At 47.7% G+C, this 24,941-nt stretch overlaps 1 protein-coding gene across 3 annotated transcripts in view; it reads right to left on the bottom strand.

Annotated features, from left to right (window-relative positions):
- Positions 1-671: 671 nt before the first annotated feature.
- Positions 672-24,941, bottom strand: part of FBXW11 (F-box and WD repeat domain containing 11) — a 66,949-nt gene continuing 42,679 nt past the window's right edge. For all 3 annotated transcript variants that reach the window (XM_082291340.1, XM_082291341.1, XM_082291342.1), the window contains 10 exons: positions 23,491-23,677; positions 22,633-22,723; positions 11,914-12,051; positions 11,239-11,357; positions 10,464-10,713; positions 9,262-9,380; positions 8,629-8,739; positions 8,019-8,097; positions 6,401-6,589; positions 672-3,020 (listed from right to left, as the gene is read on the bottom strand). In XM_082291340.1, the coding sequence (XP_082147466.1) occupies positions 6,428-6,589; positions 8,019-8,097; positions 8,629-8,739; positions 9,262-9,380; positions 10,464-10,713; positions 11,239-11,357; positions 11,914-12,051; positions 22,633-22,723; positions 23,491-23,677 (1,256 nt within the window). In that variant the 3' untranslated portion in view covers positions 672-3,020; positions 6,401-6,427. The remainder of the gene's footprint in view (positions 3,021-6,400; positions 6,590-8,018; positions 8,098-8,628; positions 8,740-9,261; positions 9,381-10,463; positions 10,714-11,238; positions 11,358-11,913; positions 12,052-22,632; positions 22,724-23,490; positions 23,678-24,941) is intronic.

The raw sequence follows: 24,941 nt of genomic DNA, 5'->3' as shown, positions 1-24,941 counted from the left end.
CTCTGCCCCGAGGGCAGCCTCAGCCTGAGCAGCAGCAACGCTGCTCCCAACACTCCTACCCAGGATCAGGAGTGGGGCAAGGAGAGCAAGAGGTCATCTGCTCTGGAGACATTCTGAGGCCTGGCTTTGCCAGTGCTGAGCCAGAACTGCTCATTTGCTTAGCACAGAGTTTATGGCACCTCCAAAACCATCTCAGGTCAGTGCCTCCCAGATACCCACCAAACCCAAAAACTGAACCAGTCACTGCACAGCAGCTGAAGAAAGCCCAAGGCGAAGCTTTTCCTGAGTCAGAGCAAGCTCTGGAAGACTCTGCATTGCTCAAGGCATGGAGATTGCTTCAACAAGCCAGGAGATGGGTAATACTGTAAAAATTCTATCTGCACCCCTTGGTAAAGGAAGAGAAGATCCTTGTGATGTTCCTGCAGAGACAGTGGGGTTCAGACCTCTGTGATGGGTGAGTGAGCTCAGCTCCAGCTCTCACTGCTCCTCCCAGAGTCTGCCCCAAGAAAGGGAAGGGTGGAGCAGCAGCTGCCACCACCCGTGTAAGAGCAGGGGCTGGGCTGGAAGGGCAGAGACCCCTCCCATCAGCCCAGGCTGCTCCAGCCCATCCTTAACCCACCCCGACACCGAGCTCTGCTGAGGTGACATCACTCATCCGTTCATGTGACAAATTAAGTTCAAACTTTTTTTTATTAAGCACATTCCACAGTACAAAGCTTTAGATCATGAACGATATCTGTACAATTTAACAGTTTCAAGAAGCTGTTCATACACCAACTTTCCAAACAGATAATTGGCAAACATAATTACAAGTTAGAATTAGACTATCCCAGTGCTTTGAAACATTAATATCGCAGTAATGTACAGTTGCTCAATTATGGTTAGCAAAACAAAGTCCAGAGTGCAGCCAGGATCACTACCATGAATCCCAGGAGTCGAGTTCCTTGGGTGCCAATCACAAAAGTCCACTGCTATGTTACACAAAGCACAAAGAAGTTTAGACTGCATGTTCAAATACCATTATCTCCCAAGGAAAAACAGGAATTTAAATCTTACACATGCATTTTTAAAAAAAAGGACTCCGCTCTTCAGAAACAAAGAACCTTTTTCTTCAGGGCTGCGACAGATGTCTCTTTATTAAACAGTTTAATATTAAAGCTATTAGATGAGAAGGGTAAAGTAAGACACTTGCACGAACTACTGTCAAGCTTACCAAAAAGTGACCTCATGGACGCTCAGGAGCGAGTTTACTCTTCTGGACTTCACCACATTCGCTCATCTCGATGAATAAATAGCTGGAGTAACACGGGGATGGGAGCTGGGCTCCCCGGGAAGGGCGGGAGGGGAGCCCTGCAGTGCCCCCGGGGAGGGGCTGGGCTGGTGACACCTGGAGCTCCCCCGCTGTCCCTCGGCACCGCGCAGGGAAAGGCAACAACCCGAGAGAGCCAACACTGCTGGCAGCACAGAACAGCACAGGACGGACACAGAGCCGGGCAAGCGCAGCACGGCCCGCGCCAGCCGCGCCCGCCCAGGGCACGGGGACAGAAAAGCCACGGGGCCGGTGCCGATGGGAAACTCACTTTGCTTTGCTCCACGCCTCCTCCTGACCCAAGGACAGCGCAGGGGGGGTGTGTGACCACACAAAGGGAAGGGGACACTGTGAGAACTGAAGAAGCAGCTATGGAGGCTCCCTAACAAAAGCCTGGAGGAGCCAGGACACGGCAGCCGATCCTCCCGGGAACCCAGCACGGGCACAGGAAGCAGAGCGGTGACTGGAAGGAGCTCCTCTCCACCGTCAGGAAGTGTCACAAACCAAACATAAATAAATGGAACTTTGGCCCATGGTTCTTCTCCACTGAGCAGCCACACTAATGCTACCGAGGACATCAGCGGGGGCTGCGAGGCCCCACTGGTGTTAGAGACACACAGCTGCAAATCCCGCGGCACAAAAATATAAGATACAGAACATAAATTAAACAGTTTTTAATTTTTAAAAAGTTTAGAAATTACATTTTAAAATATGTAGTTCCCATTAAAAAAAAAAACCAAAAACAAAACAAAACAAAAAAAAAAAACAAAAACAAAAACAAACCCAACTAATGAATACTGAAAACCTCCTTTTGCGAGACAATGTCTAGGTAATCATGTCACCACCAGTGCCAGGGGTCAGGATGTCCTGCTGCCAAGTGCCACCACGCTGAGTGTTAGTGTGAAGTGTCAGGACATCCCGAGCCTGGCACCAGAGGCTCTGCTGTATGTACAAGGTATCTACATGCTTACACAGTATCCGAGATGAGGGAAGCACACAGGGAAGGAGGGGGGGACTACAGCAAACATCAGGAAGCGCAGGACGGCGAGTACAGAGCACAGGGCAAAGGAAAAGACAGTGCTATACAACTAGCTCAGATAACCTAGCCTGAATTGCAGGGAATCTTTAATTTAAAAGAAATTATTGGTGCAGAAACAAGTAAACTGTAATCCAAAAATATTACTGAGCAATTCAGAAATATTTCTAAGAGTCCAACGTACACCTATGGAACAGAACGGGCTCTGAACCTGCCATGGGGAACACCTAAAGGACAGTGGTGACTGGAAAGCAAAGCTCTGTACATTCTGGGCATGTGTTTGGCACCCAAATTTCATTGGAGAATGTTTTTTTTTTTTCTTTAAAGTCAGACAAAAGTGCAAAGCAATATAAATTACGCCAAGTCCTTTCTTGACTTCCGATTTATATCTGAAAAACAAGCCATCAGAGTTCAGTTTCTACGGACAATTTACATGTGAAGCTTTGGATTTCTCACAGCAGGGAAGGATAGGCTTCTGAAATTCATCTACTCCAAGTCAGTGAATTTGTAGCAAATTCAAAGACGACCACTGAGAGCAGGAAAGATTAAGAAATTTAGATATAGAATTGTGCTGCTTTGCATCTACACAGCATCTAGAACCAATTCTGACTTTAGCTGTCAATCATCTTCAGGCATGTAGTAGCCAAAAATCCAGTAGTTCAAGACTGTGGAACCCTGAAAAAGACAAAAGACAAGTGAACTGAGGGGAGGCACAGAGCAAACAGCATCCAGAGGTGCTCAGGCCCACAGCAGCCTTTGCATCCAGGCTGAGAGGGAAGGGCAGAGCACGTGCAGGAGGTGACACTCGTGCAGCACAGGGAGGGCTGCTGGCCAGAACTCCCCACTGCAGCCCCTCCTGCAGGGGAGCTGCCCCCAGGGGCTCTGGGGTGTGCTCTGAGCTGAACAGCAGCAAGAGCCAGGCTCTCCTGGGCCTTGGCAGTGACCCACAGGCAGTTCCACAGAGGCAGAGGCACAGCCCTGGTGGGCACAGCCAGGGACCCTCCAGCTCAGCCCCCCAAACCCCAGTGCTGTTCACTGAAACAGCGACCATGGGGACTGTCCTTTATTCCTCACACTGCAAAGCAAGAGTTCTGCACAGGAGGCAAGTTCAGCTGCTTTAATACATGAGCAGCTTTTAGGAAAACACACAAAAACCTCAAATACTTTGATACTCCCATGACCTTTTCCAGCCCGATAGCTCCATTATCAGCTTGGAGGCAGTGTAAGGTCTGACTGTAATTAAATCTGAGCTTTGGTTTTACCTGCCACTTCCCAAAACCATCTTTATGGACTAGGGAGAACTTCCCTCTTCTGATATGAAATTCCCATGAAAGGTTAAAACATCCTTAGGCACTTCCCCTCAGCTTCCCTTCCCTCAGCCCAAGGGCTAATGCTTAATACCAGAATATTAGACTATCATATGGGAACAATTTTTATCATGTTACAATAAACAACAGGAATTCAACAGAAAGCAATAAAACTCTCACAGCCAACTGCCAGGACTGTCAAAAATGATCCACTTTGAAGAGCCTCACATTGCAAAGCCTGTAAAAACGTGTGCAGGGCTGCTTCAAAATTCACAAGACTGTGATGTTTGAAAGCTTATAAAACTGTTTCATTAAATGTCATGATGAAATATTAGCTGTTTGACCAAAATTTTATATAGATTTAGGGTTTTTGGATTCTGAAGTCAGACAAACCTGTCAAAAAGTGACATCACAGCATCTCTGCAGTAGAGGAAATAGCTGTTCAGGGAATGTCATTACCAACACCAACAGCTCCCAGGATGAGGGGCTGCGTGGTCCCAGCTGTGCCTCCCGGGCCAGGCAGACTGAGCTGTGCAGAAGTGCCAAGTGTGCAGGATGTGAGCAGCAGAACCCCCTGCCAAAGGCATCTCACACTGCCCTGGCAAATCCCAAAGACAGAGCCGGGAGGGCCACGTGAGGCACCAGCAAGGTGCCGAGTTCTTGACCTGAGGGAGTGGCTGGAGCTGGGCCAGGGCAGGCTCAGGCTGGAGAGCAGGGAAAGGTTCTGCCCCAGAGGGTGCCGGGCACTGCCCAGGCTCCCCAGGGAATGGGCACGGCCCCGAGGCTGCCAGAGCTGCCAGGGGTGCACAGGGTGGGGTTGCTGGGGTGTCTGTGCAGGGCCAGGAGCTGGATCAATGGTCCTTGTGGGTCCCTTCCAGCTCAGGACAGTGTATGATTCTGTGTCTCTTTTGCCCTTAAAACACACTATGTGTGGCTTTTATATGAATCAAAACTAATAAAAGAAGCCTGCCCAATCTGTAATTTAAAAACAGAATTTGTCCATCTCAAATTATCATTTTAGTCAACAGAACCAAGCACTGATGCAGGACTGGAAGGTAGATGGAGACTGTTGACAAAATGCAGCCTGTTCTACCTGCCTGAAAAGGCAAGAAAAATAAAAAATAGAATTCCTCACAGAAAGGAGGAAAACAAGTTTTCCATTGAGAGGGAAAATCATTCAGGTTCAACAAGCCTTGGAGGCCCCACAGCAAGCAGCTCATTTAGGTCTGGATCCAGTGGCACAAAGCCAATGCCAGGAGCAGGACACAGTCCCTGGGGATGTGTCAGTGACAGCATCCAGCTTTCCACACAGATGCATTTACATCCTCTGGGATCAAACACACAAGGCAGGCAGTGCTGGAGGCCCTGGCTCCTTGGGGAGTTTAGGAATTATGTCCTATGGAGTTGTTTATAGCCACTCCCACCCTGTACCAGCATCCTCAGCAGTTCAGCCTTCCCAGCTGTCCCTGTCCCGCCCCAGGAAGGACAAGCCAGTCCCTGAGTTTCACTAAGCCACCCCTGCAGCAGTGCTCTTAAAACCTGCTGGGAGGGGAAGGTTTAAGTGGGATTCTGCACATGGCTCATGTTCACAGCATCAGTTCTTCCTTATTCCAGGGCCTGATTACAGGAATGCTGAGAGGCAGCTCAGCCTGGCAATGGCCAACTGCTGGCTCAGAGCTTCCCTGCAAAGCTGTATGCCAACAGACTCAAGTGTCAGATCCAGAGAGGGCACTGCCCTGGCGTTTTTAAAAGGAGTTCAGTAGCAGGGAAGGCAGCCAACACTTCCTGAGGTGAAAGAAAACTCTTCTTTAAGCAGGAGCACCTCAAAGTGTGTCTGCACAGGGGAAGGGATTTCCTAGCCAGATGCAGAGATCCTGCAGGAGTGCAGAAACCTGAGGAGCATATTGCCACAGCAGGGACAAATGTATCCAGAGAGATAATGAGAATCCCTTCTTACAGGAAGGCTTTCCACACCATGTTTGCTAAGCAAAGTATTCATTATCTACTTCAAATAAAATAAATCCTTCCTGTTGGGGCTATGTCACTCCCAGCTCCTCTTGTTGTGGTGTCTCCAGTTCCTTGGAAGCACTGGCAGAGCCTGCTGTGCTTTGGAAGGGCAGTGCCTGTGTTTCTGAGTCCCAGCACTCACAGGTGTATTTTGAAGTGCAATTGTTGGCAGCAATAGAGAGGAAAAGAATCTACACTCCCAACAAAGGGCTCTGAGCAGTGACTGCAGTGACTGGGACAGGGAACCCAACTACAGTGAGTTCCTGGGCTCTGCTTCATTCAGCTCTGAGCTGTGCTGGTGAGCTCTGAGAGCTTCCCCTGCCACTTGTGCTTCTTGTGCTGCTGCCCAAGGCTCAGATCCCTGCAGAGGCCCTGCACTGCTCCTTCCACAGCTCCCCACAGCCAGCACGTATACGGAGAGCTCCACACAGCTCCAATTTCATGGCACAGCTGGAATGCCTGTGCCATACACCAAGCCTCCTCGATTCCCAGGAATGCTGTGAATACATGAGAGCTCTCTAACATGCCTGAACACCCAGTTATAACCAGGAGGGATTACAGAAGGGGGTAAGCCAACAGGACATGCTGGAGCATGACCACACAAAGACTAGATAGGGAAAGGAGTGGCATAAAAAGGTTTTATTTTCTTAAGGAGAACCTCAGCTTGTTTAACTAAGCCAAGCTGCAGGCAGAGGGAACATTTCAGACATTTCCCAGATCCAACAAACGAGGGAGCCTTACCTTCTGAGGGCAGTAAAGTGCAGACTGTTATCTGGAGATGTAGGTGTATGTTCTAGATGGAGAGCGGGTCTCGTTCTGGGCACTCGGTGGCACATTTAAGAAATCCCAAATCAGAATTGTATCATCATGGGAACTACTAATGATCTGAAATTCATCAAACTGGAGCCTAAAGACACGTCCTGAATGTTCCTGTGGGCAAGAGGCAAGCAGTCAGCAAGGCAAGAGGGAAACACTGCAGAGCATTGGTATTGCACAGCTATCTGGACACACAAAGTGTGTTCAAACTCTGCTGTGCTGACTAAAAAACCTTCATAATTACACACAGATTTAAGGAAAGCTGCTTTTGTATGAGAATTCTTCACAGAAAACACATGGCTCTCAAATCCAGTGCTGTACCCTGAACCTCCCTTGGTGGGGCCAGCCCAGCCACAGGCTGAGATTATTCCAGACAGAAGCTGCCCGTCCACCAAGGAGCAGCAATTTCTGCCCCTGGCTGGCACTGATGCTCTGCCAGGGCTCCTTCTCCTGCAGAATTCTCTGCTGGATTCTGCTTTTGTGCAGCCCCAAAAGAGCACATCACAGCTCCACCCTGCTGAGAGGATCCTCAGGGCTCACACACCAGCCAGGAGTTCAAACACTGCCCTAAGAAGGGGAGTACATGCTCCAGCAGCTCTTCCAACAGATCTCAAAGTGGCACCAAGAAGCCCAGAAAAGGCTCTCCCCTTAGTCCTGCTTACCCATTCTCATTAAATTTAAAGTGAGGACTCTGCCTGTATTGGAGAACTAACCCAAGCTGGCAGAGCGATCCCAAAATCCAACCTGAGCTACAGGATACCCACAGAATACAGAAACAACTTTTTCACTGAAACTAAACAGAAGAATAGTTAAATCTTATCTCTCTATCAAGACAAGTGAAGAGAAAGAAAAAGGAGAAGCATTTCCAGCCACATAAGCACTTCCCCAGGTGTTGGAAAGACCAAGCACATGCATCACCTACAGTCAAGGACTCTGAGTTGCTACAGGCTTGTCAAACTGACTCCTGAAGTAAAATTCCACACACATTTGGGTGAAAAGAACAAGGAATTCTTTCCCCCATCTATTTTTAATTAAGTCTGCTGTCACAAGCCAAGCCCCTCATTACAAAGAAAAATATAACTTAAGCAACTTAAGCCTTAAATGACAGTCCTCTGAAGGGCTGAGAGCTCCTGTGGCAATCTGCTGGACTCAGCCTCCCCTCCTCCCCCTTCCCAGCTCTTCCTTCCAAAGTGAAGGTTACCAGAAAACTTTGGGAAAGGCTCACAAGATTCTTGCCCCCTTTTCAATAAGAGGAAATTTAAAACCAGCCCTACAGAGATACTAGGGAAACACACCAATACCCAGAGTGATTTGATAAAGTATCATGATGATTTCTTTTTCTTTTAAGAGTATCTGAGAATCTCAAACCAGAAAAATTTGATCTTTCATTTAAGGTCAGATGCAAATCATTCAGGATATGACAATACAGTTTTCTTCATTCTTAAGCACTATGGACTTCATAAACCATCCTGGCATTCCCACCTATCCCACAATAATGCACTAAACACCCCAGACAACCCCCAATTAATTAACTTTTACTTACCACTAACGTACGCAAGCATAATGTACTTGCTGGAGCACGAGGGTCAAGAGCAGCTTGCAAGTCCCAAACTTTAATTTTGCTGAAAGTAAGATAAGAAAATCATTATGAAAGCATAGAAAATAACATCCAAAGCCCTGGAAAGCTTGCCAGGTTTTCCCTATAGCTAGTTGCCCAGGATCAAGCACATTGGGAGAAATACTAATGCTCGAGCTTGTAAAAGCCAGGTAGTTTTGTGTTTCTTTGCAGCAGCCATTCCAGTGATGGCTCTGTGATGGCTGTGACAGACAAGCTGAAAAAGCACTCACAAACCCCTCTGGAATGTGGGAATGAAGCTGGGCCCACCAACCCCAGGCAGACACTGACCCCAAATAAAAGGCTACAGACAAACCCAGTTCCACAATTGTTTTCACTAACTCTCCAGGCAGAGGAAGAAATGGAGAATCTGGATGTGGATTAACTGCCATGAATTCACAATGCACTGCAGACACTGAGCAAGCCAGAGGTGCTCATGGAAGGGGGTCCTGCCCTCAGCCCCACAGAAATGGTCTGAAGACTCCTGAGAGCCCCGCAAGAGAAAAGCAAAATTTTTCAGAACTGCTTTCAAACCTACCCATCGTAGGCTCCACTAACAATCCTCTTGTTGTCGAACCTGATGCACCGAACCAGCTCTTCGTGGCCTTCTAATACTCTTAAACAGGCACCACATTCAATGTCCCAGAGCCTGGGGAGAACACAGGAGAAAGGCTGATTCCCACACCCAGGGTTAAGCATCTCCTGCCTGGTTTGCTGTGGGAGGTATGTAATTTGCTTAAAAAGGTGTGTCATTCAGAGCAGCTGCAGTACATGTACCAAAATTAATGCAAACATTCAAAAGCACATGCAAGTAAAGCTCAGCATTATTCTGGGAAATTCTAACAAGTTTTTTCTATTCTCTGTAAACCACTGATTAGAAGTTCAGAAAACAAGAAAGCCAGAGATCAATGTCTTCCCCATCTCTCCCAGCAGAAGACACAGTGATATAGCAGCAGATAAGAGGCTTTGTTCACTTTGAAACCTGAGTGTCCCACTCTTTCACGGGGTAGTGAAATGTTTACTCCCACACTGAGGTGAGCCCCATTCCTAAACCATCTGCTCCAACGGCAAGCCACGCCAAGGAAGTTTTACCAGCATCCAAGTGCAGGGAAATCCTGTTCTCAGGTGAGAAGGCCCCCGTTACACAGGGCCAGCAGCTCGTGGCACCCACCTGATGGTGTTGTCCGAGGAGCCACTGACCACGAGCCGGTCCCGGTACTGCAGGCAGGCGATGCCGCGCTTGTGCCCGTTCAGGGTCCGCACAAACTCGCACGTGCTGGTGCTCCACACCTGGGGACACGGGACAAACCCCTGAGAGCTGCACCAAACAAGGCTTCTGCAGTGCAGGAGAAGCCACTATGAATTCACAGACAGAAAGGCCTGAGGCTGAGCTCTGCTGGACAGAGCAGTGAAAACCCACAGCGCATCTTTAGAAGCAGAGAGCAGGGCCTGGGCCCCAGTGGGGACCCAGCAGTGACAGAGCCACAGGCACTGCTGTGGCACCGAGAAGAGCTGGGGGCTGTATAAAAAATATTTTCAGGTGCCAGAGACTGCTCCAAAGGATTTCAAAAATTTGATTACACTTGGTAAGTTAAGAATCATTTTTAAGAACGGAGTTATCAAATGCAAAACTCTCACGTTTTTTACCAAAGGAATTACTAGGAAGCTTTTAGTAAGAGAAGGTCCGAACGTGGCCTTTAAGCTTGGTCTTAACATTAAAGGATTCAATCAACTTTGCCCATTTTTAATGAACTGTAATTGAAGTCGTAATGCAGAATATCAAGTGGCTCATTTTCCAACACAGAGTGCAGCAGGATCTCTGGCAGAGATTTGGACATGGAACTGCCAAGAACTTCTTGGCCCAGGCTAAGGCAGCTCTGGTTCACAGAGGGCAGGGTGGAAATGCCTTTGTTATATTAGTGCACTCTGGGTAACTCAAATCTTCTGGTATGTAACAGCCTTCAAATCCAGCCTCTGAATCCTTCAGACATGGCACAGCCTGGCTGAGCTGCTGGGAAGGCGTGGTGAGGAAAGGCACTGCTGAGGAATTTCACGTCTGGACAGAACTGCCAAGTGAAATTAAAAATACCACTGCAAAAAGGCACAGGATGTGCCACATTTAACAGAGCAACTGATCTCGAGACTAAGAGTTCAAACAGCAAATGGGCTTTGCTTTTCTGCAGCTGTACAACAGAAGCCATGAAAATATTCCAGTGCAGCTGTGTGCCCAAAGTCACCAGCAGCCAGTGAGAGGACGCTGCTCACTGAGAGACACCAGAAAGGCGCAAGGCCAGAACTGCTCCTGAACCCCTCAGCTGCTCCAAATCTTTCCTTGGGAGCCACACGGCTCTGGAGCAGAGCTGTGCCACTTGCCTTGATGGTCCTGTCCCCCGAGGCTGACACGATGTACTTGTCATCGAAGTCCACCACGTTGACCGCAGCCCGGTGTCCCACCAGGACGCGGCGCAGGGTGATGTCCGTGGGGGAGGCCATGTCCCACACGGCGATGGACCTGTCCTTGGAGCACGTCACCATCAGCCCATTGCTGAACCTCAAATGGAGCACAGCCTCGTTGTGGTGGATCAGCGTGTTCAGAACTTCACCTGTATTTACATCCCAGACTCTGCGGGAGAGAACAGCGTTATCCCGAGGGAAGCTGATGGCTCTGCAGGGTATGAACATGCACAAGCCTGCTCTGGTCTCTAAGGGAGAGCTCTGGCTGGCTAAGCCCTGGCAGGGCTTGGGGAAGGCAGGAAGATGGTGCTGGAAGTGTCCTCAGTGCCAGCAGAACTGCAGTCAGGCAGTGCTCCTGGGTACTGAACACCCTCTCAGTAACAGTCACAACTACAAGATGTCAGAGGGAAACCCTAACTAAATAAATTATTGTATAGTTGGCCATCAGCCACTCCAAAACTTCAGGATATGCCTTGAATCCCTTAGGTCATATTCCTTCAAAATTCCTAATGCTAAAAGAACAAAATAGATTTGGAAATTAAATTTATTTAGTATGATGCTTTGCCAAATATGAATATCTTGCTTCTGGAATACAAATATCACCTTTATCTTAGGGATGTTTTCTGATATTTAGAGATTATTGAAAATATTCCCAGCCCTGATACTCAAATTATTTCTGTGCAAGAACATTCACCTCACTGTAGAATCTGAAGATCCAGTTACAATAACTCTTTCATCGTATTGCAGACAAAGAACTGAGCCAGTATGTCCCGTTAATACTTTCAAACATTCCAAGCTTGTTTTGTCCCAAATCTGTTAGAAACAAGAAGGGTAAATGGTTTAGCAACATCAAGAACATGGATCCAAGACTTGAACATCGTCACAGCTACAAAGAAGGGAGGAAAACCAGGGACTTCCATGAGTCGTGAGTCTGTCCCATCAGTGGGCCTTGTCCTTCCCTTTAGCTTAAGGAAGTTTTGATATAAGTTTTTGAGAGAACAGTAAAATAACCAGCCCTCATGAGGAGATCAAATCCTGTCTGGCCAAAGGAGTGCCAGGGAGGATGAGCATGGAAGCAAACTCCTGGCAATCGAACAGCCACAGCCAGAGACAGCAGCACAGAGACCTCCCCCCTCCTGTGGGAACACTGATTTCAAGGCACATCTTTGCAGTCAGTGGAAGGGATCCCCTGGCAGTGCCCCAAGCTTCCAGAGCACAGTACAGGTGAGACTTTGCCAGGCTCAGACATCCCACCCTCACCAACCACACACACACACAGGGTCCCATCAAGAGACATCAAGGAAGCACAGGCAGCTCCCCAGGGCAGAGCCCACTCACCTGCAGGGAAAGGACAAAGAGAAGTGCTCACCTTAATGGAGTTATCTCGTAGGCCACTGATGATCTTCTCATCATCATACTGTAAACAGTAGACCCCTTTGCTGTTCTCGGAGCGGCACTGGATCCTTTGCAAGTTGTGCCTCCCACACCTCCAGTTGGATTCTATAGTCTGACCAGAGGGCAAAAACAGGAGTTGGGCCTGAGGCTGGAGCAGGACTGTCCCACACCCCACCAGCTTCCCACTTTTGCACACACCATCCTTGAATTTGAAGGATATACAACAAATATCTTCTCCTGCTCCCAATAAATACACACAAACCACAACGAATTAGAATTAGCACTTGTGTAATTTGTCATGACAAAGGCTGTGTTTATGGAAGAAATCATGGTCAACCAACCCTAATGAGAATTTCCCAAGGAGCCATTACAGAGATACATTCCAGAACCCTTTGGTTCCCCCCATATTTATGCAACCAACCAACAAAAGCAGCAAAGATGAAACCAGGAGCTCACATGTCCAGCCTCACCTGAGTGACCAACATTACAGAACTGCTGAGTCCAACACGTGGGTGGAAGGGATTTCCTGGGCCTTCCCTTCCCCTACCCAGCCATATCACCCATAAATTGTAGTTATACACCTTGGAAAGGGGTTTGAGATATGAAACCCTCCTGAAAGTACTTAAAACCTTGATAAAATAAAGCTCACAGGAACTATAAGGTTTCAAATAACCCAAACCTGCTTTCCTCCCCCCAGTTAAAATCTGTGGAAGGGTAATTCTCAACATTTTGATTCTGAGAGATATTTTTAAGGAAAGAGACCTGACATGCCTTAAAAAGCTGCAAACTATTTCACAGCAGAACCAGCATGATTTTCAGGTCTTAATCAGCTTTATTCCTTGTTGGAAAACCGATGCTGGGTTCAAAGAAATGTAGAGGTTTGGGCAGGAAGATCCTAACTCAACCATAAGAGAATCTGTGCCCAGAACCCCAGGCCAACACCTGCAGCACCTGGGCAGACTGGGATGCTTTCACCTTCCAGTACAGGCACCAGAACAGGCCATCTGTTCAGCTGTTTCCCTGAGATTCTTCCCAAACACTGCATGGTAACCTGGGCAGAAGCTGACAGACCATCAATTTGCTTGGAAAAGCATATTTATTATATAATCCTAACTTCCAAAGCAGTAGCAGGCACCTCTGCAGCTCCTCCAAGACTAAAATTGACTGAACCCTCAATAAAGACAGAAGTGGAGTGTGACTGTGACATCCCAATTCTAGGAAAACATGTCTGCTTCAAGGGAAAACTGTCTTTCCACTTTGTTTTCCACATGTGTGCTCCTTCAATTGTCTCCCATTATGAAATTTGGATAGAATTATACCCAGTCCTAATACAAACCTGATGTGCCCCAGGAATTCGTCTAAATCATAAATGCTAAGAGATCCTTCTAGAGGAGCAGCTGACAGGTCACTCATCCCCTCTCATTCCCTTCCAATCTGGTGGGGAAGCCAATGGAATCAGGACAGTGAGGGCATTGGTTTGGGATAAGCTGTCCTGGCCAGCCAGTGCCCTGCTGATTGTCACACTGGGACCTGGGCTCAAACCTGACACTGCTCTGGGTCAGCCTTGGAGGCAACAGCCCAGCTCATCACCCTCCTTGCTCAGCATGGAATGCAGGCTTGAAGGGGAAAGGACAGGCAATTCCCAAGCTTTATCTCATCTGGGCTAGGAGAGCAGGACTGCAGCTCATCAACTGCTCTGACCCTCAGAAACAGGAGAGGACTGCAGGCATTAACAGCAGGAGCCCGTATAATTACAGATCTGAAGGCAGCAGATTTAAATGTGCAACAGTAACACTGGAGACAGAGGAGATAAAGCATCAGAGATCCCAGTTGGCCAATTTCAGTAGTTTTAGAAACTATTTATGTTCTGAACAGTCTTAAGGGAGAGCTTCCCCAAAGCCCTGTTTTTGGACAGCTCTGCACTAAGCAGTTGCACCAAGCATGTGCCAGAGGAGCCAGGAGTGCTCCAACTCCCCAGGAGCACTTCCACACTTCAGCTTCCTGCGACAGCCACTCCCAACAGCTCCAGAACACCTTGGGAACCCCACAAATCACAAATGCTGCTGGTCACAGCTTCCCACACAGAGCAGCCCGCAGCGGAAGTGTGCTCACCAGGCACTCGGGACACGAGCTGGCTCAATTCTCACAGGTTCACTATAGGAAGCTACTTCAGCTGCTCCCCACAAGAAAATGCTGGCTTCAGATAAAGGCAACTCAAGTCTCGTGTGTATCTCTGTGAGGGCAGTAAGTCACATACAGGTGCACACTTCACTTCTGTGAGTAGATGTCATTCCATGTAGCCATTATGTGCTGTGGCTACTGTGGGAAAACAGTGCCTGTTTTTGGAGAACTTGTAAAATCCCCTCACGCTGCCTTAATTCCTGGGATACTGGGAAAGCAGCCACGACACACAGAATGTACAGCAGCACTTCCCTGGGCAGCAGAGTGAAACCAGATGTGCACATCCAGAGAAATAACATTTGAGATGACTGAACAGACTGAGTGGGTGGGCAACTGGAGGACCCTCCGAGAGGAACACGGTTAATGCAGAACTGGCAACCACACGAAAGCTTCTGCTGTAGGGCATTTCTGGTTGTTGCTCCATGGTGCAGTGAGAGAAAGTCTTCATCTGCACCCTCCTGCCAGGAGATATCCTAACTGGATACACCGAGCAGGGAGGACAGCAGGTATGAGGGGTGAGATCACTGTGCTTATGGACCCTTACAAGCACCAGGGGGTGAGGGCTGAAGAATCCCACAGTTTATTTGTGTATCTGTGGTTCCACACCAACACCAATATATCCAACACCCACTACTGCATTTTCTACAGATCCCTTCAAAAGTCTCCTCTGCCTCTGAACTCAGGTTTCCCAGTTAAAAGTAGAACAGTCTCCCGAGTTCACACCCCCAGTTTCTCACACTCTCCTAAAAGCTCACCAGAGCAACAGCAGCGAGGAGCTCACAAATGCTGCACAACCAACAAAATCTGGACATACAAGGGATAAATACCGAGCGTTTGCCAAAGCATTTGCCACAGCAGGAGAGCCATTTGGCAGCTGAAGTGGTGCACAAATGAACTGAAGGAAAAGAAAGCATTTCGTGAGAAAAGTACAAATAGAAAATAGTCCAAGATGTAGAGGTATAGCCAAGCCTTGACCATGCCAGAATACATTCACTGGTGCAAAGATGCACAGTGAAAAAAATGCAATTCATCTGGATTAACAGCTGGAACACTAACTATACATTGGAAGTGTTAAGGATAATCTACTAGGAACAGGGGTTTTTTTCCCATTGGGTAATGTACACTATGTTCAGCTCCTTGGCTAACAATTGCATTTTTATCCTTGTGAATGTTATTGCAGAGTAAGTGGGTTTATCTTAATCCCATAAACCAAGGAGTTTCTGTTCCCTCTGAATACACAATTCTCCTACAGGACAAGGGGGGCAGGGAAAAGCAAAAGGAACATCCACATTTGTTACGTATGTAGGGGATTTCTCCTGACGCATTAGGCCATGAAAATCCAACCCTTTGTTCTTCTCATGCTTTCTTCAAAGGGAAAAAGGAAAATCCCTCCTGACTGTGGCAGAGGGAAGGCACAAATAAATGAACTTGGGTCACCAGGGTAGAGAGGGCTTAATAATTCATTCATGATGAAGTTAAGAGGGTTTGATAAGCAAAGACAAAACGACAGATTGGCCATGGCACGAGGTTCTCTGCACCCTCAAGGTCTTTCCTCTCTTGGACACTCTGAAGTCTATTAGGAGGAAAAAGCAGCATCAAGCTCTTGAAGAAGGATTCCCCAGATCCTGGCTTGACTCTGGAATTCACTGCTGGGGCTCCAAACTGCTGAGAGACAGTGAGGGGCAAAGAGTTTTCATAGTGTCTGCATCAGCCTGAAGAAGAAAGGCTGTGAGATGTTAATTTCCTCGAGGGCTCGGGCTGCTCCCCAGGACTCTGCAGAGAAGTGGCTTTCTGGCTGGACTCAGCAAAGCATAAACAGCAAAGTCCAGAAATCCAAACTACTCTAGACCAAAAGGAAACAGAAGCTTTTCCTAGCAAGTTTCTCAGCAGAATTCAAGACCAAAAGTTCCTGATGTTTGCAGCTGCTTAGGTAAGATCCAGATGTGACAATACAAACTGAGGAGTGTGACCCCTCTCTGCATGGGACTGATGCTCTAAGTACGGAGCTGCCCAAAGGCCACCAGGTACAACCATCCCTGTGCTCTGTCCCTCGCTGCAGCTTTGCTGATCCCCTTCTAAAGCCCCATTTTAAAAGCACAGATCGACCTTGCTGTGCTGAGTGAGATCAGTCTGGGCAGTGGAATATGCTGATGCCTTACAGAGGAAGAGCAGGCTTGGAGAAACTGCATCAAAGCCCACTGACAAGCAAGGATATAGAAGTGACTCTGGGAGAAAGCTGACAGTGTAATACTGACCGTGCAACCAAGCCTGAGGAAAAGGCAGTTGGGTTCTCCAAGTGTCAAAATGCTGTTAGACACCTTAGGCGAACCAGATAAAAAAGGCAACATGAACTGCACTCTCAGACCCAAAGAACAGTCACTCAGGGACTGTCAACAGCATTGGGACTGTCTCACTGCCCAGGGTGCTGGGAATGCCTGATGTGCTGAGGGAGGCACAACACACCACTGAGGAAGGGCATGAGACAGGGATGACCCCAAGTGCAGCTGCACCTCGTCCCTGTGCTTCTGTCTCTGGAGGCTGTGCTGGCCAGCCTGAGCTGACATGAGCTGTTCTGCTTGCCCAGGTAACGAGTAAAGAATCCACTCAATTCCCACTGAGGAGTCCTGGAACAGGAGGATGCAGAAGGACCAAGCTGCTCTTCCCTGAAAGGTCTGTCCTGGGCACCAAGCCCCTCTGCAAACACAGCCTCAAAGCAGAGGAGCCCAAAGGGATTCCAGGGCAGCATCTTTTCCATCCCTGCAGCTGCCACGATCACAGTAACACACCCTGATGGCTCTGCCTGGTTTTCTCTCAGAAGATCTTAATTTCCACTGATTTCCACCACACTTAAGACTAAAATGTCAAGCTTTTATGTTACAGGTGCAACATCAATGCATACAGACCTTAAATGCATTCCTGCTTACACCAAGGCAATGGAGAAGTAACTGCTGTAACTGCCAGACCTGGAGAGGGAATCTTAAAAATACAAGCCAGTAACAACGAAAAGAGCTGGGGGTCCTCTGAGGCACTTTAGTGACACATGCATCTGACTGTATACCTCACCTGACCACAATAATGCTGCTGAAAACCAAAATTATTGTACCTTTTTAGTTTCACTGGAGACAGTAACTCGGTTTATGCACAACACCATGGAAAGTACAAAGTTCACACAGTCACTGAGCATCCTCAGTTAGAAGGGACCCAAATGGATCATCAGTCCAGCTCCTGGCCCTGCACAGACACCCCAGCAACCCCACCCTGTGCACCCCCGGCAGCTCTGGCAGCCTCGGGGCCGTGCCCATTCCCTGGGGAGCCTGGGCAGTGCCCGGCACCCTCTGGGGCAGAACCTTTCCCTGCTCTCCAGCCTGAGCCTGCCCTGGCCCAGCTCCAGCCGCTCCCTGGGTGCTGTCCCTGGCCCAGGAGCAGAGCTCGGAGCTGTCCCTGCGCTGCCCTGGGCAGGAGCTGCAGCCCCGGGGAGCTCTGCCCTCAGCTCCTCTGCTGCAGCTGCACCAGCCCAGTGCCCTCAGCCGCTCCTCGGGTGGCCCCTCCAGACCCTTCCCCAGCCCCGGCTCCCTCCTTTGGACACTCTGGAGCAGCTTGGGATCTCTCTGCTGTTGTGGCACCCAAAGTGCCCCAGCACTGGAGGTGAGGCTGCCCCAGCCCAGAGCAGAGCGGGACAATCCCTCCCTGGCCCAGCCTGATGTCCCCAGGACAGGGATGTCCCTCCTGGCTCCAGGGCACTGCTGACTCACATCCAACTGGCCATGGACCAGCACCCCCAGGTCCCTTTCCAGGGGCTGCTCTCCAGCCCATTTGTGTTAAAAAGCAGGAGTAATGTGGGCAAAGGCAACCAAAGGAGCCAAGCCAGGGCCCCACCCCGTGGTTGGGGCAGCTGAAAGGGGAGTTCAGAGGAGAGAGCTGAAATCTGTGCCATGCACCACAAGAACTTGGTCCCTCCTGCTCCAAAGCCTCCCCTTTCCTTGGCGAGCTTCATTTTTAAGAAATGCTTTTTGGAAAGTGCCTGTGGAATAGAGATCTCAAAGGCTGGCTGAAAAAATTTCAAGGCATATAATGCTGACCAGATTCTCCCCACACATGCACATAGAATTTCTCCAGCATCATAATTAGAGCAGTACTAAACAAACCCATTTCCCTCAGAAATTATACCCTGCAACTTTCATAAACAATCATCTCCCAATGCAGGCAGGGACTTAGGGCAAGAACTGACTTTTTCCCCTTTTCAAACTGTTCCAAGGCTTTAAAATTTCAGTTCCAGTCCTAAAACCTGAACTTCTTCAGAAATCAGAAGAACACAGAGTGTTTATCTGATGGCCTGGCACCACATTTTCCTCAAGTCTTCAGAAAAACCACATTTTAATTCTCATCTTAATTAGGTGGACCCAAGTCGCCATGGAAACAAGCTGAGGGCACTCACCATGTGCCTCAAAGATAAGGGGAACATTTATGAAATAAAGTCTTCTCAACTCATCACCAGAAATAGACACCTGTGCTAATCCTGAGGGGACAACACAATAGTTGGCCGAGCTTCACAAATAATATGGAAAAATTCCAGGGACTTGGGACTCTGGAATCAGCAGGATTAAACTTCCCAGCCTGGCACTGTGCCTGTGGAACAGCCGACCCCACACAGGACCCCCCCGCTCCAGCCAGGGGCTCTCCACAAACAAGCTCTCAAACCAAGTCCAGTTTTCTAGGATAACCCCCCCCAAATCCAAATCCAAAAAGGTTTTCCCTTTAAAAAAGCTCCTAAAGAACCCTGGCAGTTCAACATGTGACTTGGAGACGTTTGGAGGAACTGGACCACCTCTTGTGAAACTAAATCTAATTAAATATTTGGCTTCCCAGTGGAGGTAGGGAGTAACCATCTCTTTCCAAGAATTTGGTTTCAGATCTCTGAATGTCCTCTTATTTTCAAATCCAGTGACTTCAGAAGTGACATTATGTTCCTAAAATGTGTTTGGCATGAAATAAACACACACTGGCACCACAACATTTCTGGAGAGGCAAGGGAAGCTCCCTCTGCCAAATCCCTGCCTGTGTTACCTTCAGCTACCACCACTCTGTGGTTGCATGAACTTTTGACCCACAAGTAGAGCCCAAGGGAAAGAATTCAAATTTGCTGTTTATCATTCCTCATTTTTCCTTCCAATTGTTAATTCAGGTTTGGGATTATTTTTCAAATTCTGACAGTCGGAGAGCACATTCTGCTTTGAGTTTATCTCTGCCCACAACCCAATTTAGCACCAGCTGCAGTAAATTCCTAACTCTCACCCTTGGAAACAATCTAGCAGAATTTGGTTAATCTTTGTGGTAAAATACCAACTGACAAGATTTTTGTGCTACATCAAATATATTTTACTGTATTAAAAAAATCAAATCCTTTGGATTTGTTTTTAACAACAGGTATATAATTCTATAAATGCTAATATGGCTCCCTGAACTCTGACCTCTGAAAGAAACAGGAAGATCTTATTAAAGATCCAGGCAAATATTTGAAGAAAAAATATTTTGGTATTCAGAGACAAAATATTCTTCATCACAGCTAAGATGAAAGTCTTATTTAAGAGCTTCTGCACATTGCTGTGAAACATGGGAGAATGGGGAAAGTACAAAACTGTAGAGAGCAACTTCAGGCTTCAAAACAGGAAGAGGAGGAAAAAGTTAATCTTAAAGCTAAGTTTGGCTGTTATTGGTACTCACTCTCTACATTTTAAACAGTGTTAAAAGCTTCTTTTGACAGCCCTTTAGGGAACCAATTTGTGAAAAGCACTTTAAAGGGTGATTTATTTGAAAAATTCTAATAGACTTTTGGAAGTGGAAGAATTATTGGGCCCTTGACTATTAGCACAAACACCAACCCCTCTGCAAACAGCAATATTTCAGAGGACTTGGAGGGAATATGTAAGCAGGGAAACACCTGCTGTGGCACAATCCCCCTGTCCTGCTCTCCTGCCTTCCCTCCAGCCCAGCAGCTCCGAGGAACCGGGAGCAGGAAATGCGCTGCCCGTGCCAACGGAGCACTGGTGACTCCGGAATTAACAACTGCTTTTCAAACACACATTTCTCCACTCTGGAAAGAGATGCATTTCTTTCCTGGATTTGGGCAAAGAGAAGCTCCCCTTCCTCCTGCCCCAGGGAAGTGCAGAGGCAGGAGCCCAGAGCCAACAGGTGCTGGCTGATCCCAGGTTTCCTGCCCTTCCCAAGTGCGCGTGGGCCGTGGATGGTGGGAAGGTCATGCCACCACCCTCAATTCTACCCCAAGGGACTGACAGCCACTGAGGCCTCAAGCTGCTGTTCATGGTCTGTAGCCAAGCATGGAAGGGAAGGTAGAGAACTACAGGGAATTTTCCCTCACAACCCTGATTCTGCTTCCCTGCTCCACCTGAGCCACCCCGGAGCTCCCGGCATGGCCAGGAATATTTAACAGCCTTAAGGACACAGGCATGAGGTGGAAAGCACAAGGAAGCACAGGCAGCAGCAGCTGGATTGCCAGGCAGCCTGGAATGGGCAGAAACCACGGCAACAGCTCCCAGTTTACCGTGTGCTCATTCCCAGGCTCATACCTCAGGGTGGTTTTTAATGCCTGAGGTTGGGCTCCAACTCCACCCCACAGCCCTGACTCCAGCTCCACCCCACAAGCCCTGACTGCACATCCTACAGCCCCACAAGCAGCCACCTGAGCCTCACTGAATGGAAAATAAACAGCCATGAGCTAAAACTCAGAGAAACTTAAGGTTCAAAGGAGGTTTGAAAGTCTGGGTCTCTTGACTTGCAAGCACCAATGTGTTCTGTATCCATTTTGAATGGATGAGCTCTTGCTATCAGGCTGCACGGTGCAAATTTGTCTCTTAATTTGAGGTTTAATAAATTTATTGTTAATGTAATGAAAATTAGGATTTCTTTTTAAGAAACATGCTCATTACTACATTTTTAATGACCTACTCTTTTCCCACTCTCAGCTATTCAAAGACTGACAATTTTTTAATATTTATTATTGATATTGGGGATGAGAGAAGCACAAGGGCTTTGGTTTTTTCCTTCTTGTTTCATCCTAGCAAGAAGTATTCAATTCAGAAGCTCTGTTTCTGTGCACTGGAAAGCAAATCTACAGCAAGTAAAGAATCAAAGCATTAAAGAGCAGATTGGGATAATTCAAAAAGCCTTAGAAAGCCCTCAGAACACCTTCAAGGAGTCCTTCCATCTTTAGTTACAACAATGTCTACACAAATGTTCCACTTACGCAAATGAGATTCAGAAAAGGAACACAAAGTGTGAGTTACAGTAACACCAAACTGTTCTAGTGTTCTATGCAAAGGTTTTCATGCTGCTTTTTGCCCATTTTCTTTACAGAACTAGACCAGAATTGTGCAGAAAGCAAGAAAATATCACCCTAAAAGCTCTTAATCCTACAGGCTTCTTATCACCACAGTATCACTCTCCTTCCCTACAGGGAAAATACATCTTCCCTCAAACAACAAAGCGGATCATTCAGCTCACAGGTGAATATCAAGTTTGGTCATATTTTGCCTAGGGTGCATTTCATGCTCAGTTCTTTATCTTTAAATGTCTATAAATGATGTAGCAAGCTTTATTAAAAGGTATTTGGAAAGTACATTATGGCTGCCAGCAGAACCATTTTACAGCTGGGTTCAGAGTTCGGGATAATTTTGTTTCCTGAGTGCCATGCAACACAAATTGCCATTAGCCATTCTGCAGTGATTCCATTAGTTCACATCTGTCTTCAACATCAGAACACATTTCCCCACTAATGAATTTCAGACCAATAATTTCCCATCCTGAAATAAATCCATGACAGTCTGTGGTGTAACTTCAGAGCTTTGTGGTGGGTACAGCAAACACATCAAGACACATTTTCTCCTGCTGGCAGAACACTGGGATGATCCTGATTTATCAGAAATATTTCAAAACCACCAAGCAAGCTCAGCTCTGTAAACCTCAAAACAAGATAAGCAAAATTTTACATCTGAAGCTTCTTTACCAGTGATGCCCCTGTGGGTTCATCATCATAGGACTGATTATTGTTCCCATCAAACCACTGGAGAGAGGAAAAACCCCATATGGGGACCAAAGCTGTATTTACAACAGTCAGTCACTGCTTTAGAAGTAGTAAGTCACATTTTAAATAATTGGTGTTTAAGGGATCAACCTCAGATCACCTTCCAAGTGAGTGTGGCCAATACCTTGAACATTCAGCAATACATGGAATTATCTTGGAGTACTGTGTCCTAAACCTGCTATTGTATTAAAATCCAGAGTCTCAGAAGAGTTCCAAAACTCTTCAAATGCAAAAAGGATGGTGTTAACACCTAAACCACTGCACCTCCTGTGGCAGGGAGTTGCTGAGGGTGTTTTTTACATCATCCCAAGAGCAGCAGTGACACAGATTCACTGCTCCAACAATCACCACCTGTGGAACTCCAAAATCAGCACCATTATCTGTCCTGCAGATAGGACAGATCAGAACACCTACCTCTATATCCTGGATTATCTTTGGGTATAAGGACCTGTAAAATGAATTGGGGGGCCCATCTGTTGGTCTGTTTTTAAACAGGTACTGATCCCTAGAAAGAAGAAAAAACACAGTTTTCAGAGTACCACAAAGAATCCAAACTTCACAGGAATGCAAAGCCTGCCCAGAACAAACTCTGAGCACATATTCTCAGAAACACTTGGAAGAATTTTTAGTATCACTATTACAACCCTTGTGACTTTGCGATTTGACAAATATTTAAGCTGTCCAAGGTTAAAAAGATAACCGTGTTTTCCAGTTCTGATTCCCTGCTCCACAACTTCTCCAGGCAGCAGGGTGCCATCCCCTTGCTCCGTACGTGCCTTTGCTCAGGCACACCACTAGAGAGCACAGGGAAACAGGTTTCTGAAGCAGAACAGCCCTCCAGAACCTTGGGAAGGACAGGAAAACTCCACTGCCACAAAAAGCAACGGTTTCTCTTCGAGAGCCTTCTGCAGCCCAAGCTGCTACTTTACATTTTAAGGGAGGAAAAAAAGAAAAAAAAAGTTGAATTGGAAATATTTCACTTGAGAAAAAGCCCTGCAGATGTTTTTTGAGACTTGATGGAACTGTTAGTTCTCCCTGCAAACCTGAAATTCCAAATTTGCACACGCTGAAGCAAGAAAAAACGGTGACAGACATGGGAGCACAAAAGGGGACAAAGCCAGAGCAGAAAGGGGAGCTGACAGCTCTGGCCCCCAGTCCCAGCAGAGACCAGGAGCTCAGCAATACCCACTCACTATAAACTTGCTTTGGGCAGAGCTCATTCTGAGGGAATTTGCAAGGAGAGCAGTGCACAAGGTGAGTTCAGGTACTTACCAACCCCTCCTCTCTGAGAGCCCCTTCCAGAGCGGGTCTGTGCGTACCATTCTCTCAATGAGCTTTTTCCATAGCATTCCCTCCGAGATGACTCTCTGCCATTCCTTGCACACCAGCTCTGCTGCACACAGGGATCTGGCATCGAGATACGAAAGGATGTTTTCTGCTATGTGATCTAAGCCTTGCTCTACAAAGAAATGAAGGCAGCCAGTCAGTCGGGGCACAGAGAACAACCAAACCAGCCCTGCGAGACATTGACAATCCAGAGTTTCAAGAACACTGTCATTGGTAAAGGCACTGGTTACAGGTGAGTGCACACAGATACACCAAAATATCTCCAAGGTTTTGGGCCTTTCCTGCTCTGCTCTGGCTGTTGGACCTTCCTTCTGCCTTGGAAGGACAATCAGCACAACAGAGCAGCAAAAGCAGAGTGGGTAGGCCCAGGGAGGGGATTGTCCCCTGCACTCTGCTCTCCTGAGATCCCACCTGGAGCAGGGATCACAGCTCTGGTGCCTCCAACATAAGGACATGGAACTGTTGGAGCAAGTCCAGAGGAGGCCATGGAGTTGCTAGAGGGACTGGAGCAGATCCCCTATGGAGCCAGGCTGGGAGAGCTGGGAATGTTCAGCCTGGAGAGGGGAAGGTTGTGTGGAGACCTCAGAACCCCTTCCATCGTCTGAAGGGGCTACAAGAAAGTTCCTCTGCATCAGGAATTTCGAGTGCCAGGACAAGGGGGAATGGCTTCACTGCCAGAGGGCACAGTTAGACAGAATATTGGAGAGAAATTGTGCCCTGTGGGGTGGGCAGGCCCTGGCACAGGGTGCCCAGAGCAGCTGGGGCTGCCCCTGGATCCCTGGCAGTGCCCAAGGCCAGGCTGGGCATTGGGGCTTGGAGCAGCCTGGGATGGTGGAAGGTGTCCCTGCCCATAGCAGGGGGGAGAAAGATGGGCTTTAAGGTCCCTTCCAACCCAAACCATTCTGTGTGGGTCTATAAAACCAAAATTCAACAGAATGTACAAGCAGGAGAAAGTATTTTGCTACTTGTGGGCACAGAATCCTTTTCCTCCTGAGCACACAATCCCAAAAGATGGTTGTCTTCAAGCACTGCTTTACTAAGCAGCAGTAAAAGGTTAAAATAATGATTCTTTGACTCTTCCCTCACATGTAACAATAGAGAATTCAGCTCAGCACAGACAGGACTCCACAGAAGTACAGACAGAGCAGGGAAAGTGTGAGCAGAGATTATGCAGACACTTTCCTGCAAGGACATCTTTCCTATTTAATCCTTTCCATAATCTGTGCCTCCAGACCAGGTGCTCAGAGCCCATTATCAGGGGACTGGGGACACACAGACATCCCCTATGAAGACCCCAAAAGCAGCTTGACAACCCCTGTGATCCTTTTAGATCACAGTAGGGTTGGATTTATGTCTGAAATGCACTCGCCACCCCC

This window comes from Coloeus monedula (assembly GCF_965178545.1).
Source record: "Coloeus monedula genome assembly, chromosome: 15".
NCBI lineage: Eukaryota > Metazoa > Chordata > Aves > Passeriformes > Corvidae > Coloeus > Coloeus monedula.
Note: the sequence above shows the minus strand (reverse complement) of the source record. Positions and strands in the feature narration are given on the sequence as shown.